At 39.8% G+C, this 25,208-nt stretch overlaps 1 protein-coding gene across 3 annotated transcripts in view; it reads right to left on the bottom strand.

The window, feature by feature from the left end:
• RNF141 (ring finger protein 141) overlaps positions 1-24,751 on the bottom strand; it is a 48,613-nt gene extending 23,862 nt beyond the window's left edge. Inside the window, exons 1-4 of one of the 3 annotated variants that reach the window (XM_049713592.1) lie at positions 24,611-24,743; positions 18,559-18,702; positions 6,593-6,786; positions 3,567-3,675 (exon numbers count right to left, since the gene is read on the bottom strand). In XM_049713592.1, coding sequence (XP_049569549.1) covers positions 3,567-3,675; positions 6,593-6,735 — 252 coding nt within the window. In that variant the 5' untranslated portion in view covers positions 6,736-6,786; positions 18,559-18,702; positions 24,611-24,743. Of the gene's footprint in view, positions 1-3,566; positions 3,676-6,592; positions 6,787-18,558; positions 18,703-24,227; positions 24,252-24,610 lie in introns of those variants that run through there. The other 2 variants (XM_004279194.4, XM_033404537.2) reach the window with 2 other exon arrangements.
• Positions 24,752-25,208: the final 457 nt, after the last annotated feature.

The following is a 25,208-nucleotide window of genomic DNA, read 5'->3' as shown; positions in this document are numbered from 1 at the left end:
ATTCAAAAAGAGACACGGGGGCTTCCCTGGTGGCACAGTGGTTGAGAGTCCGCCTGCCGATGCAGGGGACACGGGTTCGTGCCCTGGTCCGGTAAGATCCCACGTGCCGCGGAGCGGCTGGGCCCGTGAGCCGGGGCCGCTGAGCCTGCGCGTCCAGAGCCTGTGCTCCGCAACGGGAGAAGCCACAACAGTGAGAGGCCCGCGTACCGCAAAAAAAAAAAAAAAAAAAAAAAAAAAAAAAGAGACATGGGGCTTCCCTGGTGGTGCAGTGGTTGATAGTCTGCCTGCTGATGCAGGGGACGCAGGTTCATGCCCTGGTCCGGGAAGATCCCACATGCCGTGGAGTGGCTGGGCCTGTGAGCCATGGCCGCTGAGCCTGCGCGTCTGGAGGCTGTGCTCCGCAACGGGAGAGGCCCCAACAGTGAGAGGCCTGCGTACCGCAAAAAAAAAAAAAAAAAAAAAAGAGACATGTACCATAATGTTCACTGCAGCTCTATTTACAATAGACAGGACATGGAATCAACCTAAATGTCCATTGACAGATGAATGGATAAAGAAGATGTGGCACATATATACAATGGAATAATTACTCAGCCATAAAAAGAAATGAAATTGAGTTATTTGTAGTGAGGTGGATGGACCTAGAGTCTATCATACAGAATGAAATAAGTCAGAAAGAGAAAAACAAATACCATATGCTACGCATATATATGGAATCTAAAAAAAAAAAGGTACTGATGAACCTAGTTGCAGGGCAGGAATAAAGAGGTAGACACAGAATATGGACTTGAGGAAATGGGGTGGGAGAGTGAAGCTGGGGCGAAGAGAGAGTAGCATCAACATATATACACTACTGAATGTAAAACAGTTGGCTGGTGGGAAGCAGCAGCATAGCACAGGGAGATCGGCTCGGTGCTTTGTAATGACCGATGGGGGTGGGATAGGGAGGATGGGAGGGAGGCTCAAGAGGAAGGGGATATGGGGACATGTGTATGTATATGGCTGATTTGCTTTGTTGTGCAACAGAAACTAACAGTATTGTGAAGCAATTATACTCCAATAAAGATCTATTAAAAAAATAATAAATAAATAAATTGGAATTAGGAGAAGAGTCTGAAGGCGTGGAGATTAATCACTGAATCTAAAGTAATCTGGATGAGAAGAAAGAGGGGCCTGAGCATTAGTTACAGTCTCCTTGAGAGTGTGAACTTTGTGTTACAAGTAAACTCAAGTGAAACCTAGTAGAGATAAAACTGAAAAGATCAGCTGGATGGTTACTGTGGAAGAGAGAGCAAGAAAAGGAGAAAGAATGCACAGTTCTCAGAAATGACCTTTGTCACTAGAGTTCTTATAAATTCACCCATGTGTCCTCTGAAGTTGACTTTCAAATAGTCCTGAAAGATTATGTGCAGTGTAAACTCAAAGATGATGGGAGTACTGTATGGGATTTACTTAGTCTATTTGAATGGTTTTACATGTTTTAAGCACAGTTCTTCATTTCTTCTTTACCTTATTCCTTTGCAAATTCAAAAGTTGCAGATTCCCAAAGTTCTTTTGGGAGTATGCATATTTATAACACTGTGAAAAACCGCTTATGAACGTAATATAAATATAATATAAACCCCAAAACAAACAGAAAATGGAAAAATATGTGTTTGGTATACAGTTTTTAAAAAAATAAATTTATTTATTTGTTTTTTATTTTTGGCTGTGTTGGGTCTTTGTTGCTGCGTGCGGGCCTTCTCTAGTTGCAGTGAGCAGGGGCTACTCTTCGTTGTGGTGCGTGGGCTTCTCCTTGTGGTGGCTTCTCTTATTGTGGAGCACGGGCTCTAGGCGTGCGGGCTTCAGTAGTTGTGGTGTACGGGCTGTAGAGCACAGGCTCAGTAGTTGTGGTGCACGGGCTTAGCTGCTCTGCGGCATGTGGGATCTTTCTGGACCAGGGCTCGAACCCATGTCCCCTGCACTGGCAGGGGGTTCTTAACCACTGCTCCACCAGGGAAGCCCTGGTATACAGTTTTTGAGCCCAGTAATCTAAGTATAAATAACAAAATGTGATCTTGGATCAAGCTGTATTTCAGTGTGTATTCTGTTACTATGATTTGTGACATATTATACACTATATAAAGTTACACTGCTACCCACACCACACTGTATCACATTAACTACCTCTGTCATGAATAATGCAAAATATTTTTGAATGATGGTTCTCTGGCAGCTGTTAAGTGCTTTTTGACATTTGGACTTAAAAAAAATCAATAAGCAAATGTTCAGTGTTGATAGACCCAGCTGAGTGGTATTAAACTATACTATATATTTTCTCTAAATCAACTGTAAACTTTAACAGGCGCCATTCAACTTCAGGCACTTAGCCAAGTCTGGAATTAAGATCTCTCTGTCTTTGTTCCTCTAATCCTTTTTAAAGTTCTTTTATTACTTAAATAATTAGACCTTCAAATTCGATCAACTAAACACAATCAATCCTACTCCACTTATAGCATAGTAGTGGCAATCAACCCACTGGGGAAATGTGACATATTATTTGGGTAACATCCAGGGTCCATGATACAAAAGAAAAAAATCTCCTTACCCAGGAGTTCTTCATGGATTGATCAGGAGTTGAAATAAAGGCATTCATGAATGCCCAACTTATTGTTTATATGCATATGGTGATTTTATTGTGTTTTAGAGCAAGGGTTGGGATAGGAGGAAGCTTAATAAAATTCATGCCTTTAATTTCACCAAAAGTTCTATGGCCTCAAAAAGGTTAAGAACCACATATTCTAATCTACCCATTAGTGGATGAGGCTTCCTAATACTCTATGACAGCTGCCATCATATTTTTTAGCACAGCTGATATACTCTATTATCTAAAATTTAAAGATGAACTAAGAGACACTTAATTTTTAAGAAGTCATCTTAGAGCTAAGTAGGGTGTTACTTTAGGATTCCACAGTCAGTTAAATTCCAAAAAGAGAGGTACAAGATAAGGATGAACGTTTACTACCACTTTCCTTGATTATAAAAACCTCTTCTGGGGCTTCCCTGGTGGTGCAATGGTTAAGAATCCGCCTGCCAATGCAGGGGACACAGGTTCAATACCTGGTCTGGGAAGATCCCACATGCCATGAAGCAACTAAGCCTGTATGCCACAACTACTGAGCCCGCATGCTGCAACTGCTGAAGCCCGAGTGCCTAGAGCCGGTGCTCCACAGCAGGAGAGGCCACCGCAGTTAGAAGCCCTTGCACTGCAACAAAGAGTGGCCCCTGCTTGCCGCAACTAGAGAAAGCCTGCATGCAGCTATGAAGACCCAACACAGCCAAAAATAAATAAATTAAATTAAAAAATAAATCTCTGCTATATGGCAATTATACAACCAGTGAAATTCAAACAGTTAACCTGGAAGGCAAAAATAGTATCAAAACTGTTTTATATGGTTTTACAAATAAATGTTAATAACAACCAAATTATAAACATTTATTTCCACTGTATTATATTATACTATTAAATGTGGTTCTAATCACCAAAATAATTTAAGCTCAGAGTTGGAAATCTCTATCACTCTCACCTTGGTACAGACTACTCGTACAACCACTTTCCAAAAGGCAGAGGAATCAGACCCAGGTTGTACCTCAAAGAGAAGATGTTTTTCCTGGCCAGAAGCCACTTTAGCAGTTCTGAAAAGAGGTAAACACATTCGTTAATTTTATGAAAAGTCACGTAAAATAATGGAGCTACGAAACCAGATTCAAGAAAGTTTAAGACAGAGGAGGAAATGTGAAGAAAACACAGAAAGACAAATAACAATAATGGTGATTGTAATAATTAGATTTTTAAAATACAGTCATATGTTTTATATGACTATAAACATACAATTTAATTTTCAAGGTGGAAAGCATAGTGGAATGATATTTATAAATCTATTTTTTTCATATATCTCAATGGTCTTTAAATTTCTAACAAAGACAGCTAGGAAAAACATGTGCAAGGAATCAGGTACTTAAAGAAAAAATTTAGCTGGTTTCATTTATCCATATTTTGACTAGTGCCTCAGATGTATATAAAGTGTGAAAAAATCTTGATCTTGGTTGAGTCCTTCCTTAAGCAACAACACTTATATACCTCTTTGAAGACAATTTTTACAGATAATTTGAAACTGGATGAAGCAAATGATTTTGAGACGCTTATGTAACTTTACTGTCCTCCCCTAGCAGGGTAATTCTGATTTAGAAAGCAACAGGATACTAACATAAAAAATATAACACTTTTTAGGATAACTCAATATCGTGCATCAATGCCAATTTAAATCAGTTCAAAGACATAAGTATTGCAGCTCCCTTTTATCATTACTCACATTTCTCTCTGAGCACCAGTGGGGATATCACAGTCAGAACTAAGAAACTTACAGCTAAATAAATTGAGGCCATTGAAAATTAAGTAACTAGCCCTAGGTAACAAAGTCTGCCAGTGAAAGTAGTACTGCCAGTTCCCAGTTCTGTTTTCTAGCTATCAAGCCATGCGTCTTTTGCGTAGGTTTAACTTTATAGTTCTCAGACAGCACTGAACTTGTGAAATTCCAACTCTGACCCAGGTGAATTGGTTTTAAGAAGCAAATCCAGTCAGAAACATTCTGTGCTAATAAATAAAAGGGAGATACTCTTTTACCATCACCTCTATATTACACAGTAAGCTTAGCTTGAGGATGTTTTCATAGCACACATTTTATCCAGTATCTTTAGGCCAAAAAACAAAATTTCATATAAGAGACTAGGTTTTTTTGTATGTAAGTTCTAAGACTCTAAAGGGATGGCAAATGTCATTGATTACTCTTCAAAAAAGTTGACACAATATACATAAAAATTCCACTCTTATGATACTATTAAATTCTCAATCGAATTTTATTCCTTAAGAATACAGTCTCAGAAGTAATGCCTCAAATGCTACCGTTTGGATGATCTTTAAAAAAAAAAAAAAAAAAAAGAACAAAGTAAAATGCTAGAGTTTTAAAAACCATGACTACATTTTTATTATAAAAGATCAGACAATACACAAATATACACAGTAAAAGGTAAAATTTCCCTTCTCTGCTCCCCTTTTCCATCACCTCCCCAGAGAGCTGTGTATATCTTTCCAGTTCATTTTCTATGCATTTTTATATATATATCTACACAGGATCCATCCATATATCTATACAGGGCTTCTTTTTGGTTTGTCTGTTTTTAATGAGTGAAATTCAGTGTTCTTAAAAGAAATGATCTTCTAAGATAACTTTTAAGAGTTAAGAATGCTTTATTCTTCATGACTGGCTAATAACAGGACACTCCAGCCATGTCCATAAAAAGACTGCATTTCCTTCTCTTTATCTAATGTGTTCTAAATGGCCAAGTATAATATGTCTCTTATCCAATACAGTTATTGCAAAGCTTAAGGAGTACATTCATGTATTTTACCCTAAACTATTAATAGTGACTATAATATAAATTTATATATACTAAGTGGTTCCAAACGGCTTGGTGATTTTGTTTGGCCTTTTTGGGGTTTAAGGAGAGGTAATATGGGATAGTGGAAAGATCTTCAGACTTGGGGAAAGCTGGATCTGCCATCGATACTTAGGTAATCACTTTAGGCCTCAGTTAAAATGTCAGACTGTCAGCAGAGTGCCTTGCACATACTATGGGCTCAGTGAACGTTAGCTAAGTTGAATAGACTAAAGAAAGAACCTTTAAGATCTCATTTAAAAGGCAATGCCAATAAGTTATAACTATACCCCCAGGGAGACAGAAGATACATATACAAAGAGAGTCGGATATGGGTGCTGCTAGAGGAAGACTCAATAGAAAGAAGTGACATCTGCTCTCCTGTCACTAAGGGAGAACACACAAACAAAAATGGAATATTTTAAAAGTATAACAATCTGGGGTCATTCAGGGACAGAGCTCGGTATATTTTAATAGCTTCTATACAGATCAGTATAAAAATTGATTTAATAAAGAATAATTCACAAAGAGAAGGCTGTTCTATTGGATGTGCTAAGGAGGCAGAGAAGTTTATACTCCATCTTAGAAACCTATTCAAGAGTTAAGTAGAGATGTAAACATGATAGCTAATTAGAAAATATTTATAAACAAAATATCTTATTCTTCAGTGATGACAAATGAATTATTACCATATATATATATATTTCTCCGGCAAAATAATGGTTCAATGAACAAACACAGAAGATTTATTTATTAACTAGATGAATTGGTTGATATTCAGAAACCTGAAGTGCCCTTTGACCATCCTAGGTGCCTTTCTCTAGATGACTAACTGGTATATTCTCTTCTGTTATGCACCTCCTTCAGTGCTTTCAAACAAGGGTCAATTTACATACCTGTGGTCAAAATTCAGTTTTAAGTTCCTTCTGTTCTTTTAGTCCTATGACATATTTTTAGATAGCTACATAGAAGGTCTTATAGTACTCAATAAATAATTGCTAACTGCTGCTGAAAACATTCTCTTACCAACCAATACGTGTGGTTATCTCTCAGACAGTCATAACACTGGGGCAATATGTCAAGGGGAGAAAATAAAATGAAAAAGAGCAAGTCTTACACATCATTAAGTTCTGCTACTCTTCCAAGAAATTCTTCATAAGTTAAGGAGCCACTTTCTCGAACCAATGTGACATGTTTTGCTACTTTTTCTGGTAACTTGTTAAGAACCAGCTGCGTCTGATCCGAAATTTGCTGTCCCATGATGAAATGATGTCTTATGAAATCCAAAAAGAGTGTTGCTTCACATCGTTTCTGTCAAATATACATAAAAGTTACTTTTACATGTAATATAAAAATGGCAACATACCCATCCCTTCAAGAAAATAAAGCAAAACAGGAATACTTTTAAGTGAGATCTCAACAGACTTACATGAGTCTAAGGTGGAATTTATTTAAACAACTATATTTTAAAGTAAAGATTTACAGTTCTATTTTTTAAAGATCATACAGGTAAATGAGAATACAGGATTCATTTATCTTATTGGGAGGGTGAATTCCTATAATTTTGCCAAGTTAAAAACCATTACACACACACACAGAGGCATTTAAGTGACTGTATTGAATAGGAAGTTTGTTTACCTCATATAATTTTCCTAAGAACATTTCCTGACTGCTTACCATGTCAGGCTCCAAACTAAGGGCTTTCATATATTATCTCATTTATCTCTTACAATAACCCTAAGAGGTAGGCATTATTATATTCCTAGTTGACAAATAAGGAAATAGAGTTGAGTGACTTATCTAAAGTTAAACAGCTGGGGACTTCCCTGGTGGTGCAGTGGTTAAGAATCCGCCTGCCAATGCAGGAGACACGGGTTCGATCCCTGGTCCAGGAAGATCCCACATGCCAAGGAGCAACTAAGCCTGTACGCCACAACTACTGAGCCTGCATGCCACAACTACTGAGTCCATGCACTGCAACTACTGAAGCTTGCGCACTCTAGGGGCCGGGGACTGCAACTACTGAAGTCTGCACGCCTAGAGCCCGTACCGTGCAACAAGAGAAGCCACTGCAATGAGAAGACCGCGCACCACGACGAAGAGTAACCTCTGCTCGCCACAACTAGAGAAAGCCCACGCGCAGCAACGAAGACCCAACGCAGCCCCCCAAAAAACGTTAAACAGTTGGTAGCACTTCCCTGGTGGCGCAGTGGTTAAGAATCCGCTTGCCAATGCAGGAAGCCCTGGTCTGGGAAGATCCCACATGCCGCGGAGCAACTAAGCCTGTGTGCCACAACTACTGAGCCTGTGCTCTAGAGCTGGCAAGCCACAACTACTGAGACCTGCGTGCCACAACTACTGAAGTCCATGCACCTAGAGCCCGTGCTCCGCAACAAGAGAAGCCACCGCAATGAGAAGCCTGTGCACCACAACAAAGAGTAGCCCCTGCTCGCCGCAACTAGAAGGAAAGCCCAGACACAGCAATGAAGACCCAACACAGCCAAAACTAAATAATAAATTTATATGAAAAACAAACAGTTGGTAAATGGTTGAAGTGAAATTTGAACTCATGTTTTTTAGATTCTAGTGCTTATATTCTTTAACGCTATGATATACTGTGATGTATAATCATGATATAAATAGATCAGTTAAAAAATTTATTGTAGAATTACTTTATTTATAAATGTACAACTTAATTTTAATTGTAAAATATATGTAAATTAAACAGACTTTTTAGCTAATTCAACTATGTTACATTTTCTGCTTAGAAAAAAAAGTGCTTTTGCTTTTTAACTCCTCTAGGTATTTATTTATTTACTTTGCAGTACGCGGGCCTCTCACTGTTGTGGCCTCTCCCATTGCGGAGCACAGTTTCCGGACGCGCAGGCTCAGTGGCCATGGCTCACGGGCCTAGCCGCTCCGCAGCATGTGGGATCTTCCTGGACCGGGGCACGAACCCGTGTCCCCTGCATCGGCAGGCGGACTCTCAACCACTGTGCCACCAGGGAAGCCCGGTATTTATTTTTTAATTAATTAATTATTTTTGGCTGCATTGGGTCTTTGTTGCTGCATGCAGGCTTTCTCTAGTTGCGGCGAGCGGGGGCTACTCTTCGTTGCAGTGCATGGGTTTCTCATTGCGGTGGCTTCTCTTGTTGTGGAGCACGGGTTCTAGGCACGCAGGCTTCAGCAGTCGTGGCACGCAAACTCAGTAGTTGTGGCTCATGAGCTCTAGAGCGCAGGTTCAAGAGCTGTGGCACACGGGCTTAGGTGCTCCAGGGCATGTGGGATCTTCCCGGGCGAGGGCTTGAACCCATGTCCCCCGCACTGGCAGGCGGATTCTTAACCACTGTGCCACCAGGGAAGTCCCTCCTCTAGGTATTTTTAATTTCGAATTTATATAACTTGTTTTCTAAATATGAAGGTGATATTTTAGTTAAAAGGCTGGATCACTACTTTAATAATCTACTATCAGTGTAGATCAATAAGTTACTGAATTGACTTAAAATTTAATCACAAAACATTTATTTAATAATCACTCTAAAGTCTTGAAGGATATAATTCTATGTATTGTGGCTAGAGAAGAGTTGGATGTGTTTATTCTAGACAGTTTTTTCTCCTTTGGTAAATAATGATTTATCAAAATATTAAGCACGGAGATACGGTTAAAATAGAAAATAAGATAAATTTTTAGTATTTATGTATCCTGATATATTCTACAGCTGAATAAGGAAATCCCAATTCAATACGAATACCACTACTAATAATAGTAAAATCAACTAATATTCGTTCACCACTTCTACTGTGTAACACAATCTTCTAAGTACTTTATATATATTCATGAATTTAGTCATTTAAATCCTCATGATAACCATTTCACAGATGAAGAAACAAGATAGCTAAGGAAACAAGCACAGAGAGGTTAAATTAATAAAGCCACAAAGCTAATATTAGACTTTAAAAAAAAAATGAAGTTAGAAAAAGAAAAAAGCATTAAAATTAAAAAGAATCTGATCCCCCTCCTATAAGAAATTCCATTTTATTTACATGTCAAAGACTATCATTTTACTTCACCTGAATTAACACTCATATCATATAAAGCAGGTGAAACAGTAACAATTTATAGTAAAAATTTTGTCAGGAAACCTGCTTTATCATTTAATCAAAAAAATGAAAAGTTATAACTCTAAAATATATAACTTTAAAATATAAAATCATTTACAATAAGAGTTCTCAGTAACCATAAATATGCAAATTTTGCTTTGTATTCAAATTTAATGTGTTATATTTGAGGTTTATTCTTTTAGTCACATTAAATATAGGAAAAGTACAACTGTTCTAAAGAGAAAAACTCAACAATTACTGTTTTGAATCTGAGCCTACTTGGCAATGATAAATATGTATTACAGAGATAAATGAAAGGAAGTTGTTGAGGAAGATCCAGGCCACTAAGAAAACATCTCTGAAGGCAAAATTATATACTTTAAATATAGCCAAATGGATTCATAGCAATCGTATTCAAAGAGAAACAAAGATTTTAGCTTAGAGGAGGTCTCTAGAGTACTCAACATTAGTAATTTCTGGATTTCATAGTCTAATAAAGTCTCAAAGCACCATGATGTTGCACATTTATTTCTATTCTAAGTAAGGATACTTTCCAAAAATAAATGAAAAAAATCCCTAAAACTTAACAAAAATTTAAAGAATAACTTATAACCTAGGAAATAGAAGGATATAATACTAGAATAAAAGTCCTTCCCAAGAAGGCAGTAATTTCACACCGACATATACTACATACAGTAACACTATGGTCCTTATTTTTCTTGTTCTAATCCAGATGTGTGAAAAAATCATCAGGAGCCAAAGGCTGTACACTGGTGTTAGGGAGCCACTGTTACATGGCCTTTTAAAAAATTAAATTCAACAAGCACCATGTGCCTGGCACTGTGCTGTGTTCTGGGGATACAACAGTGAGTGTAAGAAACAGGGTTCTTGCCACCATGGAGCATCTGATTCAGTGGGGAAGAGACAACAATCACACCAATAAATACATAATTTCAAAATAATAAGTGCTAAGCCAAACAAGTATAGGGTACTGAAAGCCTATAAAAGGGGGACTTGACCTAGTCTTGTGACAGGGAAGAAGTCCTTGGGCAAACATTTGATTTGCTATCGGTCAGAGTTAGCCAGAGAAGAGAGGGATAGAGGCATGGCAAGGGGAGGACATTCCAGGCAGAGGTTATAGAAAGCGCCTAAATAGGAAGGAGTATGGTGACTTTGAGGTTAAAAAAAAAAAAAAAAAGCCAGAGTGACTAAAGCCTAGGCAGAAGGAGAGGGAGATTGGCACCAAGAGATGGGATGTTTACCATTTTTGTTTATGACACAAAGACAAGACTGCATGCCTGCCCAATCTGTGGATGACTGAAACTGGAATGAATGAATAATGTCCACAGAATACCAGAATCAAGACTGAAAATGGATACTGATTTTCTGAAATAGAATAAATTTTTATGTCAAATATGACTAAAAGTTAAATCCTGAATATGTTTTGAAAGGCACATAAAGCACATAGGTAAGTTATGTTTAAAAGCAAATAAAATATAAACGGTCTGAATGTTCCAGTCAAAATAAGTAAACAGTAACTAGCGATAAGAAAGATGCTAAAATAATCCTAAACTCTTGCTAGAAGCAGATGTCCAGAGCAAGAGCCTAGTTCCACTGTGCTCTGTAATGGTTCCAACACACCAGAGTTCTCTAATCAGCTCTAAGCAGTGACACTTTTAAAGGGCACTAATCATTTGAATATATTTGGGAAAGCACGCAAGATGTTATGGATCTAGAAGAGGAAACAAAGCAATTTATTCTAGATAATCATAGTTCAGTAACAACATGGAGCATGGTGATAGGTTTGTTCAAACACCTGAAGAGCTTTCATGTGGAAGAGGAAGTAATATTTACTTTATATAATTACAGAGACCAGAATGGCCAGTATAAATTAGGCTGATTTCAGGTCAATATAAGAATTTCCTATCATCCATAATTATCCAGAAGGGTTAAGGGCTGTCTTGCAAAGCATGTGAGCCTGCATTCACTGGAAAGGTGGAGGTGTTTAAGCAAAAATAAGAAGTTCATCTAATTAGTGTTTTAGAGAAAATTTTTGCTTTAATGAGAAGTGGAGAAGGCAACCTCTAACCTAATATTTTGCTCCCAAAGTGAAACTTAAATTCCCTCTAGCATTCCTGTACTGATTTAATAAAAATGCAATAAAATATTCTAATCAACCAGACTGAAAACTTTAAATTATACCTACAATTCTTAACAAAGAAAAATTAAACTTTTGAAATATATGGTCTTAAGATTTCATGTAAAATATTAATGATAATTTAATCAATATGCTCACCAAACAGATATTAAAGAGATTTAGTTGTTTGTTTATTGAGTTACAAAATGGACCCTTTTAAGAGGTAAAATTGTAATTATATGCAGATGACATGATAATATATATAGAAAACCCTAAACACTCCACACAAAAACTACTAGTACTGGTAAATAAATTCAGCAAGGTATCAGGATACAAGATTAACACACAGAAATCTGTTGCATTTCTTTACACTAACAATGAAATACCAGAAAGGGAAAGTAAAAAAACAAATCCCTCTTAAAATTGCACCCCCTCCCCCCCGAAAAAATACTTAGGAATAAACCCAACCAAGGAGGTGAAAAACTTATATGCTGAGAACTATAAAGCATTGATAAAGGAAACTGATTCAAAGAAATGTAAAAATATTCTATGCTCTTGGATTGGAAGAATTAATATTGTTAAAACGACCATACTACCCAAAGCAATCTACAGATTTAATGCAATCCCTATCAAATTACCCATGACATTTTTCACAGAACTAAAACAAATAATCTAAAATCTGTATGGAGCCATAAAAGACCCAGAATTGCCAAAGCAATTCTGAGGAGAAAGAACAAAGATGGAGGCATAACCCTCCCAGACTCAGACAAAACTACAAACCTACAGTAATCTAAACAGTGTGGTACTGGCACAAAAACAGACATATGGATCAATGGAACAGAATAGAGAGCCTAGAAATAAATCCACACACCTACAGTAAATTAAACTTTGAAAAAAGAGGCAAGAACATACAACGGAGAAAGGACAGTCTCTTCAGTAAGTGGTGGTGGGAAAGCAGGACAGCCACATGTAAATCAATGAAGTTAGAACACTCCCTCACACCATATACAAAAATAAACTCAAGATGGCTTAAAGACCTAAATATAAGACATGACACCATAAAACTCCTAGAAGAGACCATAGGCAAAACATTCTCTGACATAAACTGTAGTAATGTTTTCTTAGGTCAGTCTCCCAAGGCAACAGAAATAAAAGTAAAAATAAACAAATGGGACCTAATCAAAATTATAAGCTTTTGCAAGGCAAAGGAAACCATAAACAAAACAAAAAGACAACCTACGGACTGGGAGAAAATATTTGCAAACGATGCAACTGACAAGGGCTTAATTTCCAAAATATACAAACAACTCATACAACTCAATAATAATAATTTGAAAAAACCCAATCAAAAAATGGTCAGAAGACCTAAATAGACACTTCTCCAAAGAAGACATACAAATGGCCAATAGGCACATGAAAAAATGCTCAGCATCACTAATTATTAGAGAAATGCAAATCAAAACTACATGAGGGAGAGGAATCAAGATGGCGGATGAGTAAGACATGGAGTTCACCTCTTCCTACAAATACGTCGAAAACACATCTACACGTGGAACGACTTGCACAAAACATCTACCAAACACTGGCTGAAGACCTCAGACTTCCTAAAGGGCAAGAAAACCTCCATGTAACCAGGAAGGACAAAAGAAAAAGAAAAGAGAGAGAAAAGAATTGGGATGGGACCTATACCCTAGGGAGGGAGCTGTGAAGGAGGTAAGGTTCCCGCACCCGGGGAAGTCCCCTCACTGGCGGGGAGATCAGCCTGGATGGAAAGGGAGCTTTGGAGCCTTGAGTGGAGTGCAGAAACCGGATTGTGGAAGGCAAAATGGAGAGTGACCTGAACAGACGTTGGTACCGTCACCTTGTACTCCCCAGGCTGAGACGCTTGTCCACCGGTGTGGGCGGAGGCTGGGTGCTGAAGCTCAGGTTTCGGAGGTCAGACCCAGGGAAAGGACCAGGGTTGGCTGTGTGGACACAGCCCCAAGAGGCTAGAGTGTGGCAATTGAGGGTGTGTTCAGAAGAAGCCTGGGCCAACCAGAGAGGCAAGGTGCCACTCCTGGGGGGGTGTGCAAGGAGAGGGGTGGGACCACTATAGGAGCTTCCTTCCCTGCAGGCATGGTCTCAGGCAACAGGACACCACCTACACAAGCTCTGGGGGCAGGTGTGAGCTTCCACTGCCACTGTGGGCTCCAGAGACAGGCACAGGCCACCGCCACTGTCATGATGGGCTCCAGAAGTGGGCACAGGTAGCCGCCACCACTAAGAGACCTGCGAGCAGGATCTAGTTGCTGTCCCTGCTGTCCTGGGAGGGCGAGGGCCGGCGCTGCAAGATCCATGAATGGGTGCCAAGTGTTGCCCCCACTGTCCCGGGGGGGCGTGGGCCATCGCTACTGTTGGGAAACCTGTGAGCAGGCGGCAATAGCTGCCCCCACCATCTGGGGAGTGTGCACAGGCAGCGAGCAGGTGTCAAGCACTGCCCCTGCTGTACAGGGAGTGTGTGGGCTATAGTTGCCACTGGGATACACGGGAGGAAAAGTCAATTGCTGTCCCTGCTGTATCAGGTGTGAGCATGGCCTGCTGCACCTACACACCTCATATCAAAGGAATTACAGCTAACACACACTGAGGAAAGAGGCAGCAAGCATCCAAACCAAAAGCAACCTCTTGATTCCCAACAAGATGGCAGAGTAGAAGGACTTGAGCTCACCTCCTCACGTGAAAACACCCAAATCACAACTAACTGCTGAACAACCATGGACAAAAAAGACTGGAACCTACAAAAAAAGATATTTTACATCCAAAGACAAGGAAAAGCCACAACTAGATTGTACGAGGGGCACTTCTGCAATATAATCAAATCCCATACCGGTCGGATGGGTGACCCACAAACTGGAAAATAATTGTATTACAGAGGAGTGAGAGTTCTGGGCCCCATGTCAGGCTCCCCAGCCTGAGGGGTCTGGAATTGGAGCCCCCAGAGCATTTGGCTTAGAAGGCCAGTGGGCCTTTAGTGCAGGAGCTCCACAGGACTGAGGGAAACAGAGACTCCACTCTTGAGGGCGCACACAAGATTTCATGTGTACTGGGACCCAGCACAAAGAATTGACTTCATAGGAGCCTGGGCTAGACCTACCTGTGGGTTTGGAGGGTCTCCTGTGGAGGCAGGGGTTGTCTGTGGCTCACTGTGGGGGTAAGGTCACTGGTGGCAGAAGCCCCAGGGAATACTGATAATTGTGAGCTCTCCTGGAGGTCCCCATTTTGGCACAAAGACCTAGCCCTACGCAACAGCCTACAGGCTCCAGTGCTGGACGCCTCAGGCTAAACAACCAGCAAGACAGGAACACAGCCCCACCCATCAGCAGACAGGCTGCCTAAAGCTGTACTGAGGTCACAGCCACCCCTAAACACACCCCTTGACATGGCCCTGCCCACCAGAGGGACAAGACCCAGCTCCACCCACCAGTGGGCAGGCACCAGTCCCTCCCACCAGGAAGCCTGAACAAGTCTCAGGACCAATCTCACACACCAGGGGCCAGACACCAGAAGCAAGAGGAGCTATGATCCTGCAGCCTGTGGAAAGGAGTCCATCCACACAGAAAGTTTCACAAAATGAGAAGACAGAGAAATATGCTCCAGACAAAGGAACAAGATGAAAACCCAAAAGAATAACTAAGTGAAGTGGAGATAGGCAATCTACCTGAAAAATAATTTAGAGTAATGATAGTAAAGATGATCCAAGATCTGAGAAAAAGAATGGAGGCACTGATCGAGAAGATACAAGAAATGTTTAACAAAGAGCTAGAAGATTTAAAGAACAAACAAACAGAGATGAACAATACAATAACTGAAATGAAAAACACACTAGAAGGAATCAACAGCAGAATAAATGAGGCAGAAGAACAAAGAAGTAAGCTGGAAGACTGTCGTGGAAATCACTGCTGCAGAACAGAATAAAGAAAAAACAATGAAAAGAAATGAGGACAGTCTCAGAGACCTCTGGGACAACATTAAACGCACCAACATTCGCATTATAGGGGTCCCAGAAGGAGAAGAGAGACAGAAAGAGCCTGAGAAAATATTTGAAGAGATTATAGCCAGAAACTTCCCTAAAATGAGAAGGAAAACACTCACTCAAGTCCAGGAAGTGCAGAAAGTCCCATATAAGATAAACCCAAGGAGGAACACACCAAGACATATATTAATCAAACTGACAAAATTAAAGACAAAGAAGAAATATTAAAAGCAACAAGGGAAAAGCAACAAATAACATACAAGGGAATCCCCATAAGGTTATCAGCTGATTTTTCAGCAGAAACTCTGCAGACCAGAAGGGAGTGGCATGATATATTTAAAATGATGAAAAGGAAAAACCTACAACCAAGAATAGTCTACCCAGCAGGCGCTTCATTCAGATTTGATGGAGAAATCAAAAGCTTTACAGAGAAGCAAAACCTAAGCGAATTCAGCACCACCAAACCAGCTTTACAACAATCCTAAAGGAGCTTCTCTAGGCCGAAAAGAAAAGGCCACAACTAGAAACAAGAAAGTTACAAATGGGAAAGCTCACTGGTAAAGGCAAATATAAAGTAAAGGTAGGAAATCATCCACACACAAATATGATATCAAAGCCAGCAACTGTGAGAAGAGGAGAGTATAAATGCAGGATATTGGAAATGCATTAGAAATTAAGAGACCAGAAACTTAAACAATCATATATATATAGACTGCTATATCAAAACCTCATGGGAACTGCAAACCAATAATCTACAGTGGATACATACACAAAAAAGAGAAAGCTATCCAGACACAACACTAAAGTTAGTTACCAAATCACAAGACAAGAGAACAAAAGAGAAGGAAGAAAAAAGACCTACAAAAACAAATCCAAAACAATTAACAAAATGGCATTAAGAACATACATATCAATAATTACCCTAAATGTAAATGGCTTAAATACACCAACCAAAAGACATAGACTGGCTGCATGGATACTAAAACAAGACCTGTATGTATGCTGTCTATAAGAGACCCATTTCAGATCTAGGGACGCATACAGACTGAAAGTGAGGGAACTGGAAAAAGGTATCCTATGCAAATGGAAATCAAAGGAAAGCTGGAGTAGCAATACACATATCAGACAAAATAGACTTTAAAATAAAGACTGTTACAAGAGACAAAGAAGGACATTACATAATGATCAAGGGATCAATCCAAGAAGATATAACAATCGTAAATATATATGCACCCAACATAGGAGCACCTCAATATATAAGGCAAATGCTAAGAACCATAAAAGGAGAAACTGACAGTAACACAATAATAGTGGGGGACTTTAACAACCCACTTTCATCAATGGACAGGTGATCCAGACAGAAAATCAATAAGGAAACACAGGCCTTAAATGACACATTAGATCAGATGGACTTAATTTATATTTATATAATATATATAAATATATATTTCCATCCAAAAGCAGCATAAATATATATAAATATATACTTCCATCCGAAAGCAGCAGAATACAATTTCTTCTCAAGTGCACATGAAACATTCTCCAGGATAGATCACCTCTTGGGCCACACATCAAGCCTCAGCAAATTTAAGAAAACTGAAATCATATCAAGCATCTTTTCTGACCACGTTATGAGACTAGAAGTCAATTACAGGAAAAAACTGTAAAAAAACACAAATATGTGGAGGGTAAACAATATGTTCCTAAACGACCAATGGATCACTGAAGAAATCGAAGAGGAAATCAAAAAAATACCTAGAGACAATTGCAACAAAAGACAAAGATCCAAAACCTATGGGACAGAGCAAAAGCAGTTCTAAGAGGGACGTTTATAGGAATATAATCTTACCTCAGAAAACAAGAAAAATCTCAAATAAACAACCTAACCTTACACTTAAAGCAACCAGAGAAAGAAGAACAAACAAAACCCAAAGTTAGTAGAAGGAAAGAAATCATAAAGATCAGAGCAGAAATAAATGAAATATATGAAGAAAACAGAAAAAAATCAATGAGCCTAAAAGCTGGTTCTTTGAAAGGATAAACAAAATTGATAATCCTTTAGCAAGGCTCATCAAGAAAAAAAGGGAGAGGGTTCAAAACAATAAAACTAGAAATGAAATAGAAGTTACAACTGACACCACAGAAATACAAAGGATCATAAGAGACTATTACAAACAACTACATGCCAATAAAATGGACAACCTAGAAGAAATGGACAAATTCTTAGAAAGATACAACCTTCCAAGACTGAACCAGAAAGAAACAACCTTCCAAGACTGAACCAGAAAGAAACAGAAAATATGAACAAACCACTCACAAGTACTGAAAATGAAACAGTAATTTAAAAACTTCCAACAAAGAAAAGTCCAGGACCAGCTGGCTTCACAGGCAAATTCTATTAAACATTTAGAGAAGAGTTAACACCTATCCTCCTGAAACTCTTCCTAAAAATTGCAGAGGAAGGAACACTCCCAAGCTCATTCTATGAGGCCACAATCATCCTGATACCAAAATCAGACAAAGATACCACAAAAAAAAGAAAATTACAGGCCAATATCATTGATGAACATAGACACAAAAATCCTCAACAAAATACTAGCAATTTGAATACAACAATACATTAAAAGGATAATACACCATTACCAAGTGGGATTTATCCCAGGGATGCAAGCATTCTTCAATATCCACAAATCAGTCAGTGATACACCACACTAACAAACTGAAGAATAAAACCCATATGATTGTCTCAATAGATGCAGAAAAAACTTTTGACAAAATTCAACACCCATTTATGATAAAAACTCTCCAGCAAGTGGGCATAGAGGGAACTTACCTCAACATAATAAAGGCCATATATGACAAACCCACAGCTAACATCTTTCTCAATGGTGAAAGGCTGAAAGCATTCCCTCTAAGATCAGGAACAAGATAAGGATGTCCACTGTCACCACTTTCATTCAACGTAGTTTTGGAAGTCCTAGCCATGGCAATCAGAGAAGAAAAAGAAATAAAAGGAATCCAAATTAGAAAAGAAGAAGTAAAACTGTCACTGTTTGAAGATGACAAGATACTATACATAGAAAAATCCTACAGATGCTACTAGAAAACTACTAGAGCTCATCAATGAATTTGGTAAAGTTTCAGGATACAAAATTAATACACAGAAATCTCTTGCATTCCTATACACTAACAACAAAAGATCAGAAAGAGAAACTAAGGGAACAATTCCATTTACCATTGCATCAAAAAGAATAAAATACGTAGGAATAAACCTACCTAAGGAGGCAAAAGACCTGTACTCTGAAAACTATAAGATGCTCATGAAAGGAACCGAAGATGACACAGATGGAAAGATATACCATGTTCTTGGATTGGAAGAATCAATATTGTCAAAATGACTATACTACCAAAGGCAATCTATAGAGTCAATGCAATTCCTATCGAATTACCAATGGCATTTTTCACAAAACTAGAACAAAAAAATTTTTTTATTTGTATGGGAACACAAAGAAACCGAATAGTGAAAACAATCCTGAGAAAGAAAAACGGAGTTGGAAGAATCAGGCTCCCTGACTTCAGACTAAACTACAAAGCTACAGTAATCAACACAGTATGGTACTGGTGCAAAAACAGAAATATAGATCAATGGAACAGGATAGAAAACCCAGAGATAAACCCATGCACCTATGGTCAATTAATGTACAACAAAGGAGGCAAGAATATACAATGGAGAAAAGACAGTCTCTTCAATAAATGGTGCTGGGAAAACTGGACAGCTACATGTAAAAGAATGAAATTAGAACATTCTCTAACACCATGCACAAAAATAAACTCAAAATGGATTAAAGACCTAAATGTAAGGCCAGACACTATAAAACTCATAGAGGAAAACATAGGCAAAACATTCTTTGATGTAAATCGCAGCAAGATCTTTTTTGATCCACCTCCTAGAGTAATGAAAAGAAAAACAAAAATAAACAAACGGGACCTAATTAAACTTAAAAGGTTTTGCACAGCAAAGGAAACCATAAACGCGAAAAGACAACCCACAGAATGGGAGAAAATATTTGCAAAGGAAGCAACTGACAAGGGATTAATCTCCAAAATATACAAACAGTTCATGTAGCTCTATTTCAAAAAACAAACAACCCAATCAAAAAATGTGCAGACTTGGGCTCCCCTGGTGGCGCAGTGGTTGAGAGTCTGCCTGCTGATGCAGGGGACATGGGTTCGTGCCCTGATCCGGGAAGATCCCACATGCTGCGGAGCGGCTAGGCCCATGAGCCTGTGTGTCCAGATCCCACATGCGGCAGAGCGGCTAGGCCGCTGAGCCTGCGTGTCCAGAGCCTGTGCTCCGCAACGGGAGAGGCCACAACAGTGAGAGGCCCGCGTACCGCAAAAAAAAAAAAAAAAAAAAGTTTAGACCTAAACAGACATTTCTCCAAAGAAGACATACAGATGGCCAAACAAACACAAGAAAAGATGCTCAACATCACTAATTATTAGAAAAATGCAAATCAAACCTACACCTCACACCGGTCAGAATGGCCATCATCAAAAAATCTACAAACAATAAATGCAGGAGAGGGTGTGGAGAAAAGGAAACCCTCCTACACTCTTGGTGGGAATGTAAATTGGTACAGCCACTATGGAGAACAAAATAAAGGTTCCTTAAAAAACTGAAAACAGACCTACCATATGATCCAACAATCCCACTCCCGGGCATATATGCAGAGAAAACCATAATTTGAAAACATACATGCACCCCAATATCCATTGCAGTGCTATTTACAATAGCCAGGACATGGAAGCAACCTAAATCTCCATCAATGGATGAATGGATAAAGAAAATGTGGTACATATATACAATGGAATATTACTCAGCCATAAAAAGGACGAAATATAATGCCATTTGCTGCAACATGGATGGACGTAGATTTTGTCATACTGACTGAATTAAGTCAGACAGAGAAAAACAAATATCATATGATATCACTTATATGTGAAATCTAAAAAAATGGTACAAATGAACTTATTTACAAAATAGAAATAGTCACAGATGTAGGAAACAAACTTATGGTTACCAAGGGGGAAAGGGGGAGAGGGATAAATTGGGAGACTGGGATTGACATATACACACTACTATATATAAAATAGTTAATATTGGCCTACTGTATAGCACAGGGAACAATACTCAGTACACTGTAATGGCCTATATGGGAAAAGAATCTAAGAAAGAGTGGATATATGTATATGTATAACTGATTCACTTTGCTGTACACCTGAAATTGAAGTAATGAAGTAAGTCAGACAGAGAAAAACAAACACCATATGCATCACTAATACATGGAATCTAAAAAAATAAACTAGTGAATATAACAAAAAAGAAATAGACTCACAGATATAACAGAGAACAAATTGGTGGTTACCAGTGGGGAGGGGGAAAAGGGGAGGGGCAAGATAGGGATAGGGGATTAAGATATACAAACTATTGTGTATAAAATAGGTAAGCTATGAGGATATATTGTACAACAAAGGGAATATAGCCAATATTTTATAATAACTATAAATGGAGTACAACCTTTAAAAACTATAAATCATTATGTTGTACACCTGAAACATATAATATTGAACATCAATTATACCTCAATAAACAGTACCTCCCCCCTACAAAAAAAAGAAAATGGTCCCTTTTGTTTCTGCATTGTTTTGAACTGGTGTCCTAACTTTGAATAAAATTTATAATTTGAGGCAGCATATTAACTTGTTATCTTATAATTCCACTTGGTATCAGGTATCTGGGAAACCTGATTATTAACTCCTCAGATTAAAAGGGAACACTATCTAGAGACTACTGAAAGGGCATGGAAAATTGGTTCTCGGGCTTCCCTGGTGGCGCAGTGGTTGAGAGTCCGCCTGCCGATGCAGGGGACATGGGTTCGTGCCCCGGTCCGGGAAGATCCCACATGCCGCGGAGTGGCTGGGCTCGTGAGCCATGGCCGCTTACCCTGCACGTCCGGAGCCTGTACTCCGCAATGGGAGAGGCCCCAACAGTGAGAGGCCCACATACCGCAAAAAAAAAAAGGAAAATTGGTTCTCAACCTGGTTCAGTGGAGAGGGCCCAGGATTTACAATTCATTTTGAATACCATAAAATGATAAATGTCAACGTCCGTCATGGGCATAAAAATAAAACCACAATCAAGGGTGCATGCATGTTCATGAAACAATCTGCTGAGGCCACCCTCTCGTCACCCACCACAGGTTTTTCAATGTTCCTCTTTGGTGACTAGGCACATTCTTCTATCACTGCACATATCATCAGTTAGGTCACTTGACCATCCCCCTCTATGAGCTTCTTGAGGGTAGTAGCTGTGTTCTCTCTTCTGGCATATACATAAGCACACAATAAATGTTTATGAATGGATACAGTAAATATTGCTGACAGTTTCTGGTTTTTTATTATTAACTTAGTATTCTTTTCAGTTTTGTTAACTTGTTCGGTCATCTACTAGTTGCAGAGAAGCTGAAGTTAAAAAAAAATACATGGAAGAAAAAATATAAAATTGTAAAAATGTATCATTAATGTTTATGTAAATTGAGAAACTTTCATTATTTGGTATAAGCAAAATACTTCCCTCTAGATCATGAAACAGTAGTATTGAACAGGAACTTAATTTGCCAACCACTGGCATAGAATTCAGCAAAAGATAAATCTCTGGTCAAGACTTCTCAAAGAACTGGCAGCTCTCATGCTATTGTGCCCCTATAATTTAGTCCTTTCAAGCAGGATAACAATGTGCTTTCAAAAAAACATTTGAAGGATTTTCTAAATAAAGAATAATTGTTATTTTGAAACTCATAAGAATATCAAGGATTCCAAAAATGCCACATTCCCTAGTGGGTGGTAACATAACACTTGATCACTGCTTTTTCTAACAAAATGAATTGCTGTAGTTCAAATATTCTTTGTAAAGCTATAAAAATCACATCATGGGTAACTGGGAAAAAAAAACTTTCATGAAAATTTAAACCATATCCATTCATAAAAGGATTAAAGCAAAGATGAAAAGCCTGGAAGTACAAGATGACTAGCTCACAAATACTGCAGTATTTAGAAAACCTCTCTGAGACCTCCATGAAATCTAGTATCAACTTCTTTAGTTACAGAAGAGATATTTATAGTTGAAATAATCATCAACTATTTTCACTATTAACTCCGTTTTAGCATCAGTGAAAAAAACTAAGCACTAAAAACTAGGTCCCTATTTTATTACTCATTGTTTACTCAAACTCTAGATCTGTAAACAGATTATCAGCTGTCCTGCAAGACAAGAAAGTAACAGCAGTTATTACAGACCATAGTGAAACTATCAGACTAGTCAGAGCCACTGTAGAGTCTAGAATGTCTGTTCTGGGGTCAAAGACCTTAATCAGACAAAAATTTTATGCAAAGAAAAACTACAAAAGGATAGTACTTGGAGGCTGAAAACATGGGTTTCTGATATCACCAGGGTGTTTACTAAATACATTTCATATGTGGAAAATGCACTAACTAGACTTGTAAGCATTTTCTCTGGACATTCTCTGCCTTTGGGGAAGAGAAAGGGAAAGGAAGTGTGTCAAGTGCTTAAATGTGAACTTAGAAGGATCAGACAACACACATCAAATATAAAACTCACTTCTATCAAATGACAAAGAACACATTTTGGAAACACACAAGCATATCCTGGAGGGAAATATTTAGAAACTGCAGCCAGGCAGCATCAGAGGAAAGGAGAAATATTCATACTATTTTTGAGTTCTTAATTCAGAAAGCATCACTTCTTAGAGGGCTTTCCAATATAGAGGCGACTAATTTAGGATCGTTGGTCCGGGGCACCTCATGTGCCAGATGAAATTCAGAACGGATGGAGCTCATTTTATAGCAGGAAGAATGGGCGCGCGGGGAGGGGGGGAGGTGGAAAAGAATCACTTCATGCATAAGATCTAAGAGTTATAAGCCATAGGAAGTGTCACGGCCGCTTTAGAAATACGCCAGAGATGAGAACTGCATCACCTGGCACGGTGAAATAGGACAGGGTCAGAACACGGACGTACACTGCAATTTTCAAGGGGCTGGGGATAAATTTGAACAATAATAGTAAACTCACATTCTGTAACACGAAAAAAATAACAAAGAAATCATTTCAAAAGCGACACAGAAAGTTTCCTTTCCAAGAATGAATACTACAATTAGTAGCCAGAAAACTTCTGGTCTCTGCCGGGTCTCACGGTGGCTGGTTCGACAAGGCCAGGCCTTTGGCAAGGGGAGCTGCCTAAGCTAATTTAGAACGGGAGGACGGGTTAAGTAGACGGACTTGGCCATTTCTGAGCCATCACCCAGGCAAGGGTTTCTAACTGGGGTGTCCAGGGTGGGGCGCGCGCACAGGTTTCTAGCCTCACCCGCGCGTTAACTCAACACACCCACCACCCTTCCGCCACCACCCCGCCTCAAGCGCACCTGCACTCGGAACCAACAGCTACGTCTGCTGGCCGACTGACTGCGCCGGCGGCAACATTCAAAAGCGCATCCGCGCTCGAGGAGGAAAAGCTGTCTCCTGATCCCCCTGAACCACTCCCCCCGCCCGCCCAAAACGGAACAAGCCACTTCCACGCTCTGTCACTGGAAACCACTGGCTTAGAGACAGTACGACCACGGGAGGGCCTCCCAAGCCAGCTCCACACCCTAAGCTGAGGCCTAGAGACGGCGGCGGCGGGTCGGGGCTTGTCTCCCCACGGAAGCCCGGCGCGGCAGTCGAGGCCTGGCCCGCGTCTCTCCTCCCTGTCCGAGGGCTGTGGGGCAGCGCAGGAGAAGCGGCGACAGACCAGCGCTACGGAGCTCACCCCAGGTTCAAGGCATCGCGCTTCCGGCAGCAGCGGCGAACCCTCAGCCAGCCTCTCAGACCCGCAGGCGGCGGCGGCGGCTCCGGCCGTTACCCGGTCGCACCTCAGTGACGTACAAGGCGTGCACCACCACCCCCGCCCCAGCGCGTTGCTTAGAAACGGTGCTCAACCTTCCTCCCCAGAACTTCCGCTAGCTAGCTCAGCTTCTCCGGAGGACCTGCGAGGTCCCGGACCCGGAGGCCGTCTGATAGGGAAGTGGCGGCGGAGGCCTAGGAGGAGGCGGTGCCCTAGGGGCGGCGGAAGAGGCCTCGCCTGGCAGGCTCCTCGAGGCTAAGGCTCCGTGGGGCCTCAGTGGGTGCGGCCTGGCGGGTGCTGGCTCTCCTGGCCCCATCCCCTGAGCGAGAGCCCGGCGGGTGGCAAAGGCACTGCGAGACCCGGTTTGGTCAAGGGTTGGATTCCAAGCCACTACTTATTAGGCCTCCAACCTCCCACTGGTTATAGCTACACAAAGAGCATCACGTTTCTTTATCATGAAAGGGGCCCATTATGCTCACCTAGCTAGATTAAGAAGCATAAAAGAGAATATATAGGAAGTAAC

This window comes from Orcinus orca, chromosome 8 (genome assembly GCF_937001465.1).
Source record: "Orcinus orca chromosome 8, mOrcOrc1.1, whole genome shotgun sequence".
In the NCBI taxonomy this organism is placed as follows: Eukaryota; Metazoa; Chordata; class Mammalia; order Artiodactyla; family Delphinidae; genus Orcinus; species Orcinus orca.
The sequence above is the reverse complement of the archived record's forward strand: the minus strand, read 5'-3'. Positions and strand labels throughout refer to the sequence as shown.